The 15202-nt window shown below is 49.8% G+C and overlaps 1 protein-coding gene across 2 annotated transcripts in view; it reads left to right on the top strand.

Moving 5' to 3' along the window:
- ARHGEF10 (Rho guanine nucleotide exchange factor 10) overlaps positions 1-14685 on the top strand; it is a 95674-nt gene extending 80989 nt beyond the window's left edge. For both annotated transcript variants that reach the window (XM_012809852.2, XM_023517584.1), the window contains 3 exons: positions 2765-2939; positions 11038-11160; positions 13744-14685. In XM_012809852.2, the coding sequence (XP_012665306.1) occupies positions 2765-2939; positions 11038-11160; positions 13744-14249 (804 nt within the window). In that variant the 3' untranslated portion in view covers positions 14250-14685. The remainder of the gene's footprint in view (positions 1-2764; positions 2940-11037; positions 11161-13743) is intronic.
- The last annotated feature ends 517 nt before the right edge of the window (positions 14686-15202 follow it).

Here is a 15202-nt window from a genome sequence, read left to right as displayed (position 1 = left end):
CCATCAGCTACTTTGCTAAGGTTCTGTCCTTTCAGCCTCCTTCTGGACGGGAGCTTCTGTAAAAAGCTGGCTGCAGTTCGCCATCTTGGCTCCGCCCCCCCCAAATAGACATTTCTGCAATGAAGATGCATCATCAGCCAGTATACACATGAAAAGATGTTCAACTTCCATCACTGAAATCAGAACTGCAGTGAGACGCTATTACACACACCGCAGGGGAGCAACAACAGTGTTTTTTAAAAGGACATCATCGAGCACTGGCGGGCGTGTGAAGAAATCGCAAGACTCGGGAATTGCTGGTAAGAACATAGAATGGAGCAAACTGTTACAACAGTCGGTTCCTCAAAAAGCAACTCATAGAATTCCTATAGGACCCAGCATTTCTAATCACACCTTTATAGTCAAAAGAACTTAACATTTGTGTACACAGAAACCTGTACGTAAGTGCAGCATTATTTCTAAGAATCAAAAAGTGGATACCACCTGAGTCCATCTTCTGATCCTTTCAGAAAGGACAGACTGGTCCTCCCACCCAGAGGCTGCCACCCACGGCTTCTCAGCCGTGAGAAGACGTGAGCCCTGACACAGACTGCAACATGGATGGACCTTGGAAACGTCACCTTCTGGGACAGAAGCCAGAGGAGAAAGGCCCCGTGAACGCCCAGAACAGGCAGATTCATTGCAGAAAGATCAGTTGTCAGGGACTGGGATGGAGGAAGGAGGAGCAGCTGCTAACTGAGATGAAATGTGTACACAACGGTTTGAACATTCTGAAAACCACTGAATTGTGTATTTAAAATGGGGAGTTTTATAGTGTGTGGATTATACCGTAGTTTTTTAAAAGAACTGTCCATTGGCTCTGGCAGTTTTGTAGATGGCTGGGACTCAGCAGGTGTCCCACCGGCAGGTGCTGCGGGAGGATGCCTGAGGACTGCAGGGGAAGGGCACACCTCACTTTTCTTTCTTTCCCTTTTTCCCTTGTCGTCATCATCTTTTTTTTTGAGACGGAGTCTCAAGCTGTTGCCCTGGGTAGAGCACCGTGGTGTTACAGCTCACAGCAACCTCAAACTCTTGGGCTTAAGCGATTTTCTTGCCTTGGCCTTGGGCTACAGGTGCCCAGCTATTTTTTCATTGTTGTTGCAGCTATCATTGCTGTTTAGCAGGCAGCCTTGGTGTATGTGGCCAGCGCCCCATCCACTGAGCTACGGGTGCTGCCCCCTCTTATTCTTTATTTTAAATTTGCAGTGAGACTTGTACATTTGGGGCCAAATGAAAGAAATCTGGGAAGAAAGGGTCCCACGCTGGACAGGAATGAAGAGCAGGGTGGGACAGGGCAGTGCCCAGGAAAAGGGGCTCCCAGAGAAGGGGAGAAAGTGCCCTGCACTGGTACATCTGAGCAGGAGGAATGCCACGTGAGCCCCCCTCTTTCCGCTGTGGTGAGCAAAGCAAGTGGGTGGGGTGGGGGTGTGTGTCAGAAATAGGCCAGCACTGGAATCTTTTGAAATCTGAACTCAGATTTCCTGACTCACAGGCTAATGCTCTCTCCCAAACCTCACAGCCCAGGTATTTCGGGGTGTGTAGATCCTGTGAAACTTCAATTCTTAAAAATACATCTGATCTTCTTGCAAGGTGACTCTTGTCTGCTGGGGAGGAGGAGCGAGCTTCTAATAAGAAAGGGTCGGAGACTTGGAGACTCCATAACCACGAGTACTAGTTCCTTCCCATTGACAAATATTTAAATTCAGCTGGTGGTTATTGAAGTAATTTCACATGAGGAAATTGTGTGCCTAGGATGAAGGACATTTAGAGGGTTGACTGCATTTTGGGCATTTTAGAAGTGAGACAGCCCTTGGTGAAAACAAGGACAGAGCAGAGGGCTCTGTGATGTGGCTGCCCTGCAGGGCCAGGGCAAAGCTAGAGCCAGAAAGCAGGGTCCTCCTCGTTTGCCTGCATCAAGGGGTGAGGGCACCCCAGGAGGAAGAGTCTGTGCCAGGGAGAGTCCAGGGGGACTGGGCACAGGAGCGTCAGGCTGGTTTCCTGAGTTGTGCTGCCTCCCTCCTGATCCCAGCTGGTGCCCCGTGTGCAGGTCCAGCCTTGCCCCTGACGCCCAGCAGAGCCTCCGTTGAAATAAGATGTGATAACAGTGCACAGCTCTCTCATCCAGCTTTAACTGGAATCAGCATGTTCACTTTTGCTTGGGCTTGGCAGGCGCGGGGCAGGGGGTTCTAGGGTGGGGGTGTCACTGCACTTGAGGCCCTCTCCAGTGTCCATCCGCCGAGAGGTTGTGAAAAATCAGAGGAACACGCTTTTCTGGAAGGGTGGGCTAATCTCCCTATACTCCCAAATGTTGCATGACAGCTCTTAGGGTAGAAATGGAAGTCTTTTTATTTTTCTGTAATTTTGTTAAGTTTCATTATTATAGAGAATTATGTGAGACTTTTGAAATTTCAAGATCTTTGAGGATCCTGCTTCGTGGAGGGTGTCTCTGAGCCTGCTCCAATCCAGAGAGGCAGAACCCATGGCCACAGCTGTCTGCGCCCAGCCTGGCCTTGCCCGCTGGGTGCAGGGCTGTGCAGCACAGAGTGCTGGGGTGTGAGGCATGGGTGGTGCTGGTGGGCCAGGTGGGCTGGAGCTGGAGATCCCTGGCCAGCTGGAGAGAGCCCTGGGCAGCCATTCGGCGAGCAGAGCCAGAAGTGGGTAGCCTTGAGGGTCGCACCCGCCACTGCCTGTCCCAACATCTCCTATGACCCACTGTCATTTACAGAACCAGCTGGAGGCGCACCATGAGGAGGGCATGGTCATCTCACACATGGCTGTGGCTGGTGTGGGGATCTGGATCGCTTTCACCTCGGGCTCCACACTCCGCCTCTTCCACACAGAGACACTGGAGCACCTGCAGGACGTCAACATCGCTGCCCCGGTGCACAGTCTGCTGCCAGGTGCGGGTGGGGGTGGGGCCTGGAGACGGCAGGGGGAGAGCTGGAGGCCACTGGGGTCAGGGCCTGGGGGAGGTGGGGCAGGGCTAGAGACTGCTTGGGGCCGGGCCTGGAGGTGGCAAGGATGGGGTGGGAGACAACTGAGGGTGGGCTGGATACAGCAGGGGCTGGTTGGGGCCTGGGGACCCCCTGCCCCCACAGGGCTGTTCTGGCAGGTTCACCCTCTTAGCCCCTTCAGGTCTGTGACATGAATGCCCTAAGCAGCTCCACAGCTTGGAGTCTGACCAAATTCTTCACAGGTCAGAGCAGGGGGCTTGGGAGCTTCTTGTTGTTAAGTGAGGTGCAGTTCTGGCCCAGCAAGGACCTAGAACAGGGAGGGTCACTGTGAGAGGGAGACTTTTGAGGAAGGCCTCACAGAGCCAGGTTGGCTGGTCTTTCCCCATGGACACAGGGGAAGGGAGCCGTGAAGAGAACAGGGATGGTGGTGTAGAGGGCAGCAAGTGGCTAGCAGGGAGACCCATGTGGCCAGCGTAATGCATATGGCTAGAGTAGGTGTGTAGCCAGTGTGTCGGTGTGTAGCTGTATGCATGAGCAGGCAGGTGGTGTCTGCACGCATGTAGTCAGGGGTCACGTATGAGCATGTAGCTGGCATGTATGTAGGTGTGTAGTCTGAGCATGTAGCTACTATGTAAGAGAATGTAGCTGGTACGTGTGAGAGTATAGCGGGTGTTCATAGCCATGTAGAGGGGGTGTGTAAATGCACAGTCAGTGTATATAAGCATGTAGCCAGCGAGTATAAACAGTTGGTGTGTGTGTAGCTGGTGTGTATGAGCACGAGGGCAGAGGTTGCTAACGGGAGTCACTGAAGGTTTAGACCAGGAGAGAGGGAGAGGGTCAGGCCCCTCCACTCTTGTTCTACACTGAATGTTGGGGGGATCATTGATGGGGTGGTGGACAGAGAAAAGGGAGAGGGGACTTGGGGCTGCGGCTTTGACCTGATTCCCTGTCAGGTCAGAGGGACGACAGGTGGGGCAGCCTCACCAAGGGCGGGGGTGCGATGGAATGACAGGAAGGGGGAGCTGGGTGTCACCTGGAGAACATCCATAGGGGAGGGCTGGCTGAGAGCAGGGCGTGCATTCAGCTGCCCCTTAACAGACTCTGTGTTTGAGGGTGTTGGTCGGCCTAGAGACAATCCCTGGGAAGTGGGTGTGGCTCCTGCCCAGTGGGCAGTGAATTAAACTGCTTGACATTATTTGCAGATCTTATTCAGACTGGTACTTGTCTTTTGTGTTCTGGTTTGGGTGAGCCTTCAAAGATGGCACGAGACCATCATACAATTGGTAGAAAGCTTTTGTCTGGGTTCATCCATTGGTTGGTTGGTAAATGATCTCAGAAGGGGTCTGTAGTTCAAGGAGAAGATGCTGAGGAAAGGCCACTGGCTCAGTTCTCCCCAGACTGAATGACAGACACAGACTGAGAAGCTGTGAACAGCAGAAGCGTATTTCTCACATGCTGGGCTCTGGGGAGGACCGGATTCCCGGTTTGTAGAAGCTGCCTTTCCCCGTGTCCTCATGGGTAGACAGACCTCCGGCCTCTTCCTGTTCCTGTGAGAACACAAGTCCAATCGGGGGCTGCCCTCATGACCTCATCTAACCCGTCACCTTTCATCCCCCACCTCTAAATACCATCACGTTGGAGTGAGAGCTTCCACCTATGAATTAGGGGGCCATGTTCAGTCTGTAACAGGTGCCACTTTATGACACATTGAAAACATCAGTAATTTAGAGGTCAGTTTCTAGAAAGGGTGTATGAAGCTGCCCACAGACGAGGGATGGGGAAGGCGGGGAGGAGGTGGACGGGGCCTTCCCTCCCTGGAGACAGAGGCCCCCACAGCTGTTCTTTTCTGTGGGGCTAGCTCTGTACCATCATTGTTAAAATGTAGGATATTTTTATTTCATGAAGAAAATGGAGATTTATGTAACAGGCAAGTTTATATTTAGAAAACCAAAATGGTTTGGTCTCTCTGGCTCAGAAAGTGAAACTGCGCTTTGCCACGGGTCTTGAGGTGGTGTGAACACAGGCGGCTGGCACCAGTGTTTGCTGGGTGTTGAGCGGAGACCAAGTCACATTCGCAGATCACCCGAGCATGCAGGGTGTGACCTGTGAGTGCCAGTGCGTTCCTCTGAGCCCTCTGCAGCGAGGCTGGCCCCACAGCCTAACAGCCCTGGGTTCCCTTCCTAGCAGCCTAGGGTTGCTGCCGTCCCAGTGTTCTGAGCCAGCTATGAGGAATCAGTGGCTGCTGCAGGACCCTGGATGTTTATCCCTCTCCACTTATGATCAGAGACTTGTAAGGGAGGGAAGGCTAGGCCAGTGTGGCTAGAGTTTGTGCAGGATTTGAGAAAACCAAACAGCGCTTACTCCCAGGCTAGAGACTATCTGTGGCTGTGCCTGCTGCCTCCCTGCTGCCATTAGAAAGTCAGGCCTGGGTGGCAGGTTCTGGACCTTTCATCTTGGCTTTGACTTCCTGCTGTGGATGAGGAAATGCAGCTCTCCAGCATCCCTGCAGACACAGAGCACCATGTCGCTGGGGCCCACCAGCCTGCCTGACACCCAGGGCAGTCTCCACTCGGGTCAGGCCCCCTCCACTCGGGTCAGGCCCTTCCACTCAGATCAGGCCCCTCCACTCGGGGTCAGGACCCTCTACTCGGGGTCGGGACCCTCCACTTGGGGTCGGGCCCCTCTACTTGGGGTCAGGCCCCTCCACTCGGGTCAGGCCCCTCCACTCGGGTCAGGCCCTTCCACTCGGGTCAGGCCCCTTCACTTGGGGTCAGGCCCTCCACTCAAGTCGGGGCCCTCCACTCAGGTCAGGCCCCTCCACTCGGGTCAGGCCCCTCCACTTGGGTCAGTCCCCTCCACTTGAGTCAGGCCCCTCCACTTGAGTCAGGGCCCTCCACTTGGGGTCAGGCCCCTCCCCTCGAGTCAGGCCCTTCCACTGGGGGTTGGGCCCCTCCCCTCAAGGTCAGGCCCCTCTACTCGGGTTCAGCCCCTCCACTCGGGTCAGGCCCCTCCACTTGGGGTCAGGCCCTCCACTCAGGTCAGCTTGCTTAGCAGCCTGGGTTTGTGACTGAACCACGGACCGTGACATCATCACCTTTCCTTCCTGGATCATTTCAGCCTTTCATTTCAGGGTTTCTTTGTCAGGCCTCAGTATCGTTGGCAGTGGCTGACCAGGGACCTGTCCTGAGCCCTCCCACAGAAGTGCTTGCTCTGCCATCGGCCGGGGTCTGCAGGAACATCCCCCTTGCCCCTCGGTCTCTGCAGGCCTAAGACCAGCACCCTCCTGGGTCAGCTCTTGGAGTTGCAATGTGGGCTTTGCTCTGCTCCCTCTGTGGGACCAAGTCGGGATCTTTATTTATTCCTACACAAATAATTAGGTCTGCTCTTTAGACTTGTGTGAACACACACACACATTCCTCTTATTTGGGGCCTCTTTTGCACTTTTATCTGTGCCCAGTTGTTTCCTTCCAGGTCGTGATCTGCTGCCACCCAGGCTGCGTGACTGGAGAGTGGTGGTCAGTCAGTCAGAGCAGAACTTCGCTACTCCAGGAATTTGTTTTTTGTTTGTTCTGCCTCTGACGGCGGCTCCTGGATCAGCCATCAGAATGGCCTTATCTGAAATTGTTCTGATTTTCATTGCATTTGCGACTTAGAACAAGGATGCCAAGGAGTTACTTCCTCTCACTGTTGGTCTAATTATCTGGCTTTGGGGCCAGTATTCATGGTATAAGCAGTACTGTGTGTTATTTTATATTTAAACATTTCCCTTCATGTATATTGCACTGTATTTATATGTACTGACTCTGCCCTCTGAGTCAGCACAGACGTACTGCTGACGCTGCCTGGGTACTTGCATCCTCTCCGGCTCCCACATGTGAAGCCTGCACTCTGGCTGCGTGTAGGAGCTCACCCAGATACACATTTGCATGCACACACTGACAGTCCACAGAGTTATCTTTTCTGCTGTTGCTGGAATATAAAATTTAAGTAGGTTCTACAGATGAGGACTTGCCAAGTCAAAAAGAACAGAATTTGAAAGAAAATTTATACTGTAACTCACACCTTTTTTATATGTTAACGAAACTTGATTTAATCTTCTTCCTTCCTGAGCTGCCTCAGCTCGCTGTCCCTGTGGGGTACAGGAATCCACAGTCTCCCTGCTGGGCCTTTCTCTTCTATTGGGAATTCAGTTCTGAAAGCTATTAGCTCAAACTCTTCTACATAAACGATATCAAATTTGACACAGTCTAACAAGTGATGATAAAACATTGTGTAAGAGCATGCCCATTTCTACAAGAGTTACTAAATTTCTAAGTTATAAAGAGTAGAGTTTGCAGCAAGTAAGTTGACAGGCATTGATACTCATCCGTTCCGGGCTCTGAGCATTCACAGTGAGTCATATCACTGCGCAGATGTTTCCTGCTTTGTCCAGAATGTCAAAGGCAGATATTTTTGATGGATAAGAACTGAGACCCCAAGTTAAGTGTAGGCTTCTGTGTCCCACTGAGTGAAAGCCTTCTGGAGGGGCCTGACAAAGTCAAATGGCCGGAATTTCCATCTTTGAAAAAGCAGCATAACTTTTCTAAATAGCATAGACCACACCAGGAGGGAATTCAGCAAATGCACCCAGACTCAGGACTGTGAATTAAGGAACAAGGGGATTCTCCTTGTACCCTTCCTGCCATGCTCTGAAAGCTGCTTGCTGCCGTTTTCACTCTTATGTGGTGAGCTCATTGATAGTATTGGTGAACCTGATGGCTGCTCACGTCCACCTGCCTGAGGGGCTGTACTCAGCTCGGGGCCTGTGTCTCCTCTCTGCACTCAGAGACCAGTGCTGTCCCGGAGCTCACCATCCAGCAGAACTGATACTCTGTCAGTCCCCACGCCACCCCTCTAACCCATCTCTGCCCTCTCCACGCGGCAGGTCCTCTACCCCCAGGGAGGCCCCACGGCGTCCACGGCCAGTCTCTGTGGGCACTTCCGATGAGGCACCCCATACTCAACCACACCATCACCTGCATCCGCTGAAGTTAGAAAATTGCTGTTTTGATTGTTTCTGTATAAGGTTAAAGATGAACCATGGACTACTTTGAAAATGGAATTTTAAAAATTACCTGGAACTTTTTATTTTTCTTAGTTTCTGAATGCTTTCAAACCTGTTAGAAAAGTTAAAACCTGGGTTTTGCCTGCGTTCACCCTTTTTGTCACTAAGAGCTTCGGCTCCTGCAAGAGCCTCGAGAGCCCTGTCTTGCTTCCGTTCAGTGGCCGCAGCCTCCCCGGTGCCCAGTGTCACCCTGTCCCACTGGGAGGACTGGCTCCCCAGGGCTGGCTTGCTACTTGCTTATCCTGTGCTGCTTGGTTGGTGTTTATTCTCTTTAGAAAGGCCGCCCAGTCTCTACTAAAAATAGAATAACTAGCTGGGTGTTGTGGCGGACGCCTGTAGTCTCAGGTGCCTGGGAGGCTGAAGCAAGAGGATCGCTTGAGCCCAAGAGTTTGAGGTTGCTGTGAGCTATGATGCCCCAGCACTCTACTGAGGATAACAAAGTGAGACTTTGCCTCAAAAACAACAATAATAACAGCAAAGACCCTCTTCTGAAGCAAGACGTTTCCTTACAAAGACTATAGAAAGTTCCCCCAGATTCTACTGCACAAAGCCTAGGGAGATGGTCAAAAATGAGATTTCCTCAGATATGCTATTTACATGCAAAGGGGGGAAATTCATCAGGAGAAGAAAAGATTACTTTCAAAATGTTGTTTCTGGATGACAATAAAAAGTAAAGTTTTATCCTTCATAATTTAACAGTGAATTCTTCTTCATGTTTTTATTAGCAGCTAGAAATATTTGTATATCCTATTTCTGGAATGAAATGCCGCTGCAGAGATCGGTTTGGAGTGCAGAGGCGCAAGGCTGATTAGTGAGATGGGCTGTTTAAAATCGCCATTTTCCTCATTAGCTATCTTTAAAGTTGTTTATAGAATAAACATATTGCAAATGCTTCTTTAATAACTGTAAACCATTTAAAAATTATAAATTCACTGTGGAGGAAAATTTAACTCAGAGATTCCTCTTTGTAGAAAAATTAAATGAAATTCAGTTTCACAAATCAAGATATTTCAGGATGTTAAGTTTAAAAAAATTATAAAAATGGTCAGTTGTTTCATTTGCATAGTTTTCATTTCTGTGGAGGCTTCGCTACCACACTGGGTAAGTGTGGAGTGTGGACTTGCTGAGGTAATAGTCTCATCTCTAGCCTCCCTGCCAAGGCCCTGGAGCCCTGATGGCTCTGGAGGTGTCATTTGTTGTATTCTTTCCACTACCTCTGTATTTTAAAAAGCAGTCAATTCAGGACAGCTGGAATATACACCAGCCCCTGATTTGTGCTCTCCATCCCTGTGATGTGGCCCCAGAGGGTATCAGGGGTGAGCAGTCTGTTTACTTGGCTCTGTTCAGGCCACCTGTAATCAATTTTGTGAGATAAGATTATTAAAATTGGAAGCTTTAAATGGGAAATATTTTTCAGCCTTGTGTATCGGGGAACGCGGGAGAAAACTAGGATTTATAGGAGCAAAGCACAAAGCAGCTCCAGTCGTCTGCTCCTACCAGGAGAGGTTCCCTGACACTCTGTGCAGGCAGGGCGCAGAGAGGCCTTGGGTTTTGTACAGAACTCGTGTGAAGGTTTATCTTCTGTCTCATAAAATGATCATATTTAATGTATAAAATACCATTGAGCCAAACGGATGCTTCAGAAAGATGTGTCCCATCCGTGGTGCACTATGCCCAGCATCAAAAACCTGGGGCAGTTTTTAAAACAAAAACTTTTGAAACAAAAGCTTTTGAAAACAAAAGCACCTGCTTGCACAGAGGATAGTGTGGGTCACACACAGGTCTGATACGTCTCTAAGACCCGAGCCGCTCAAAGCAGGCAAGAGGATGAATCAGTGTTTAGAAATAAAACCAAACATCTTTTTGTAGTTAAGGGGTGGATTGTTTGGTCTGGGGGGTTGTTTTTGCTGTCACCTAAATATTTTATAAAACTGACTTCTGTAGCTACACTGGCTCTGGCGTCTGGTTGGTTGTTTTTCATGCTGTTTATCTAAGGTGGACTTGGGTCAAAGGCAGAGATACTGGAAGTGGCTTCTGTGTCTACAGAGAAGAGTCGGTATTTGAAGCACTCACCACTGTGTCTCATGACCAAACCAAACTGGCCTTCTGCACTTGTCATGTCTGGGCCTACTGGGCGGCCAGCTGTCATTGTCCTGTTTCCCTTTAGAACTGGTGGTGCTGGTTCTGTTGCTGGTGCGAGAGCCATGGCCCAGGATGGCCCGGATCTGGGGTGTGCGGGGGGTCTTGGACACTAGAGGGGCTTCTCCCACCTCCGTCCATTGCCCCTTTCTAGCCCTGTTGCCACCCAGAGCAGATCATTTCATGTCTCTGGGCTTCAGACCCTTGGCTGAGAAGCAAATCAAAACAGAGGGAACAAAAGCTCTGCAGCCTTCTGTTGCCTGCAGCCCGGCTGAGGCTGAGATGTTGTTCTTCTCACAGAGCCCCTGGGAGGCCTTTTGGGCCCCAGATTCCAGCTGTGTGGCCAGGGCCCGCCCTCCAGAACCGCCTCTGCCAGGAGCCCTCTGCTTATGGGTGAAGGGCGGCTCTGCCCCCAGAGAACCACAGGCATGCATGTCGGAGGCCCAGGCTTGGCTGCAACGCTAAGTGGAAACCAGTGGTTTCCTAGATGTTTCAGGGGGTGCTTCACATCCATAGGGGCCAACTTGAGTGGCATTAGGAACAGGGCAGGCGAGAGACCCGGCACTGTACTTGCTCCCCGCTTTGCTCAGTGCAGTTGCAAGATGTACCTGCCTGGCTTGTCCAGTTTGGGCACGCCTAGCACATAGGTGTGAGCTCTCTCACAGTGCATCCTGCTTGGGGTCTGGTGGTGAGCCCGAGTGCGCAGGTCTGCAGTGTGCCCAGCCAGGCACTGAGCGCCCATGTTCTCTCTACTCAGGTCTGCTGCAAAGATCCTGAGCTACTTGTCTGTCTCCCCACCAGGGCACCAGCGCCTGTCGGTGACCAGCCTGCTCGTGGGGCACGGATTGCTGATGGTCGGCACCAGCTTGGGCGTCCTGGTGGCCTTGCCGGTTCCCCGTCTGCAAGGCATCCCCAAGGTGACCGGTGAGTGTGTGGCTGCTTTGCCCTGTAAACCCGTGGGCATTTCAGTCTGTGCCGTGACTTAACAACCCAGGGCTGTTTAAATAATTTAAATTATTTGGAGTGTTTTTTCAGTGTAGACTAAAATGTATTAAATTGGAATTATCAATACTTCTTTTTTCTATTTATAATGCTTCTACTGCAAGGAGACTTTTATCCCGAAAACATGGAAATTGATATTCTATTTACTGCCACCAATTTCTATCACCTTGTGCAGTGTTGCTCAATGAAATGGGCATATTTTATATGTTATGTTTTATATTGTAAAGAAGGCAGTTCAGGATCTGGAAAAGCTTAGTTGTGCTTCACTGCAGTGCTGGTGGGGTTCCAGCTGGTTCCCGCGGCCTTTACACATCGTGAATCTTCAGATATCCTTGTGGTCCCAAGTCAAGATCGAGAAACAGCCAAATCTAGGAACAGATAATTATCTAGAAAAGATAATTTGCATTTGCCACTGCACTTGATTTTTAATAGCACAAAACACAAGACGACTTTAGTGTTCACAGTTAGGGTGAGGAAGCTGAGGGGAGGTTGTGTTGCCATCAGTGGGAGAGGCTGCAGGGAGGTGAGGACTGGAGAGTTCCCAGGGAGGCAGGAAGCTCTCAGTGCTCTAAGTTAAGTGAAGCTGCTGAGGTCTTACTTTTTATGTTGATTATAATGTCACCTCGGCAAAAAATATTAACAGAGGAAAAGATTTGTAGGAAACTCCCCAAATGTGGATCATTCCTCTGACGCCAGCCCTGTCTGGGGCTCAGGCACACTCAATGTTTTTGCTTGTCCACCTGGTCTAAGGAAAGAACTCCAAATTTTGCCATTCATTTCTTAATTTCTGTTTTTATTATGATCTGATAGGTATGGGGAACCTGAGGGCTTGGGGACACATGTGCCTTCTGAATCCTTGAGAGGCCTTTTGACTGAATCCAAATTTCACAGAACAAGTCCTCTTAATTCAGGGATTTGTTCCCCAAAGTTTGGATTCAGTCAGAGAGTGGCACTTGGGGATCTGGAGGCCACATGTGCCCTTGAGGCTTATTGGAACATTTCAACTTCAGATTTGAGATGCTCAACAGGAAGTATGTAATGCAAATATTCCAAATTCCAAAAACAAAATCTGAAATCTGAAACGCTTCTGGTCCCAAGCACTTGGATAAAGGATACTCAAACTGTAAATACATGAAATTGTATACAACAAATTTGTACAGTTTAACATAATGATCAAAAGGTCACACTCATTACCAGGCCATGGAGCCCCGGCCACATAGCCCTGGCCACGGAGCCCAGGCCACGGAGCCCTGGCCACCCTTGCAAACTGATTTCTCCTTCCCTCACGCCAGTAGGAAGAAGCTGTTCTCCTGAGCTTTGTGTTAGTTATTCCACTGGTTTTCCGCTGTAGTTCCACCAGTTTCTACCTTGAAACATTCTGTTTACTTCCCCCTTTTCCACTGTTTCTGTGATTGTCCCCAAACACATTCACCCCTTGTTCCTTTTCTCTCAGTGTCTTCCGTCCTCAGTCATTGGTGTGTGTGACTGTCGCTCACTTCCTTTCCTTGCTGGCCAGTGTGCCTTGAAAGTAGCTGCAGTCTTATCCATAAGAGTGTTTAGTATTCTATGTGACACTTCTGAGTATCTGTGTGGCTGTCTCTGCTCACATGGCGTGAGCCCCCCAGGGACTCAAGTCTGGGTGCTGAGTTGCAGGGGTGTGAGGAACACATGAGTTCGTATCCGTGTCAGCACAGCCCCCCAGCTTTCGGCAGCCTTCTTCAAGTGCCATTCTGCTCCTTGAGACAAGGAGTCGTGCAATGGCGGAAGGCTGAGGGGGGCGTGGTAAGGGCTGCAGCCTGTACTAGCCTGTCCCTGGGCTGTGTCACCTGTGGAGCACCCAGAAATGTAGCCAGTTCACGTGTGTCATAACAAGACCTCCAAGTATTTCTGATGCCAATTACGGTTTTGAAATGTGAATCCCATCACCTGGAAACTGAAAAGTCCTAATTTAATTGAACAATAGAATTAAATTGTTTCAAACCTCATTACCTTTTGTAATGAAAAAGGATAGGAAGCTGGTAGTTTAGGCATTTTGTTCCTAAAACTGACACAATCAAGAGTTAGGACAATTAGGTATATCTCCATAGTGTAGGTGAGAAGGTATTTCATGCAGAATAGGAAAATGACTATTTTATTACTACTACTATTATTATTGCAGTTTTTGGCCGGGGTAGATTTGAACCTGCCACCTCTGGCATATGGGGCTGGCTCCCTACTCCTTTGAGCCACAGGCACCGCCCTATTTTATTATTTTTTAAAGTACAGAACTCAGTATTAGAACTGAGAGACTGTTGAAGAAAACACAATTCTGTATCTCAGATCATTATTTTTAAAGTTTTAGTTAAATTAACTAAAAATCTCCAAGAACATAACCCCACTGTTTTCTTCTTAACCTGTGTCACCCAAGTATGAAAGTCACAGGCTTGTCTGTTTGGACGGGGAGAGACGCACTGGGGTCATGTCACTGCTTTTGGTTCCTTCTGTGAGTGTCTGTTCCCTCCCCAGGGAGAGGCATGGTCTCCTACCATGCACACAATGGGCCTGTCAAGTTCATCATCTTGGCCACGGCTTTGCAGGAGAAAGACAAGGACAGGTCTGGGGACAACATGGCTCTTGGCCCTGAGGCCCTGGAGGACGACCAGAAGGACGGGCTTCCCAGCGAGGGGGCTGGTTCCCGCCTGAGCCAGGGTGACCCTGACACAGCCATCTGGTTGGGAGATGCTCCCGGATCGCTGACCCAGAAGAGCGACATGTCCTCCTCATCAGGTTCCCTGAGTCTGTCTCAGGGCTCCAGCTCTCAGGAGCACAGGCTGGAGGATAGTGCCATCTACGATCTCCTGAAGGACCCCATGTCGCTAAGAAGCAGAGGCCGGAGGGCCAAGAAAGTCAGGGCCAGCTCAGCACTGGTGGTGTGTGGCGGCCAGGGCCACCGGCGGGTACCCCGGAGGGCTAGGCAGTCCCACCCGGAGGAGCTGGTAGCCTCCGTCATGGTCTGGCAGGTCCCCTGCTGAGCACAAGGTGGGAATTTGCAATTCCAGGGTGACTTCTCAGCTAAGTCCCATGGCATGAGTGCACACCGTGTCTACACTGGGTCGGAGTAAATTAAAAACAGTATTTGAGGAGAAATGTGCAATACCGAGGTGGTGGCTTTCCTGCCGCTCCCTCCTTCTCTTCCACAGAGCAGAAGTGAACGTGGTGCTTCTGGAGGGAGAAGAGGGAGGCAAGTTCTGAGTCATCCGGTGAAGTTCTGGGAAAATACCACGTTCTGTGTGACTGCTGCGGCCCGTGTTTAATACTGAATGTTAAACTGCCGCTTCAGACCCATTCTTGTATCATATCACTTAGAAAATTTACAAACTAAGAACTTAGGAGAAAGTCAGCGTATTCGGTAGTATAGGGACTTGTTAACAATTCATTAAATAATTTTACATGATTCAAAATTATTTATATTTTATATTTTCAAATTCCAGAATAGAATTTGTAACAGTGAAGAGCCAGGTGCCCGTCTGTCAGACCGCGTGCTGCGCCAGGCATAAGCGAGAGGCTTCCCAGCCTGCAATAGTGTCTGTGCTGTATATTTAACAGAGCAATGTTTTTATATTGCATTCTCTATTAAAATATTAACAGTTGATATTTTAGTCAATATATTATCTGTAGCACTTCACAAATAATGTTTGCTTTGAACCAAAATGCTCAATACCTGTCAACATTTAGGCTCAAGTGTCAGCGCCAAATTTCTCTTCCTTTCTCACGTTCGATAGTGTTAAGGTCCACACCAGAAATCCGTGCGTTTTAATGTCACAGGAAACACATAGAAAAGTCTCAGTCAGTTCCTCCGCATGGTCACTTTCTCCCACCTGTTGACCGGGAGCGCTGTGTCTATTTCGAACACATGCTCTGAATGATGCCCGGAGCCTTGGCTGGCCCAGAGCAGCAGCCTGGGACCTCACTGCCTGTCACTCAG

This window comes from Otolemur garnettii, unplaced genomic scaffold, assembly GCF_000181295.1.
Source record: "Otolemur garnettii isolate 467f Iridium unplaced genomic scaffold, OtoGar3 scaffold00114, whole genome shotgun sequence".
Lineage (NCBI taxonomy): Eukaryota > Metazoa > Chordata > Mammalia > Primates > Galagidae > Otolemur > Otolemur garnettii.
Note: the sequence above shows the minus strand (reverse complement) of the source record. Positions and strands in the feature narration are given on the sequence as shown.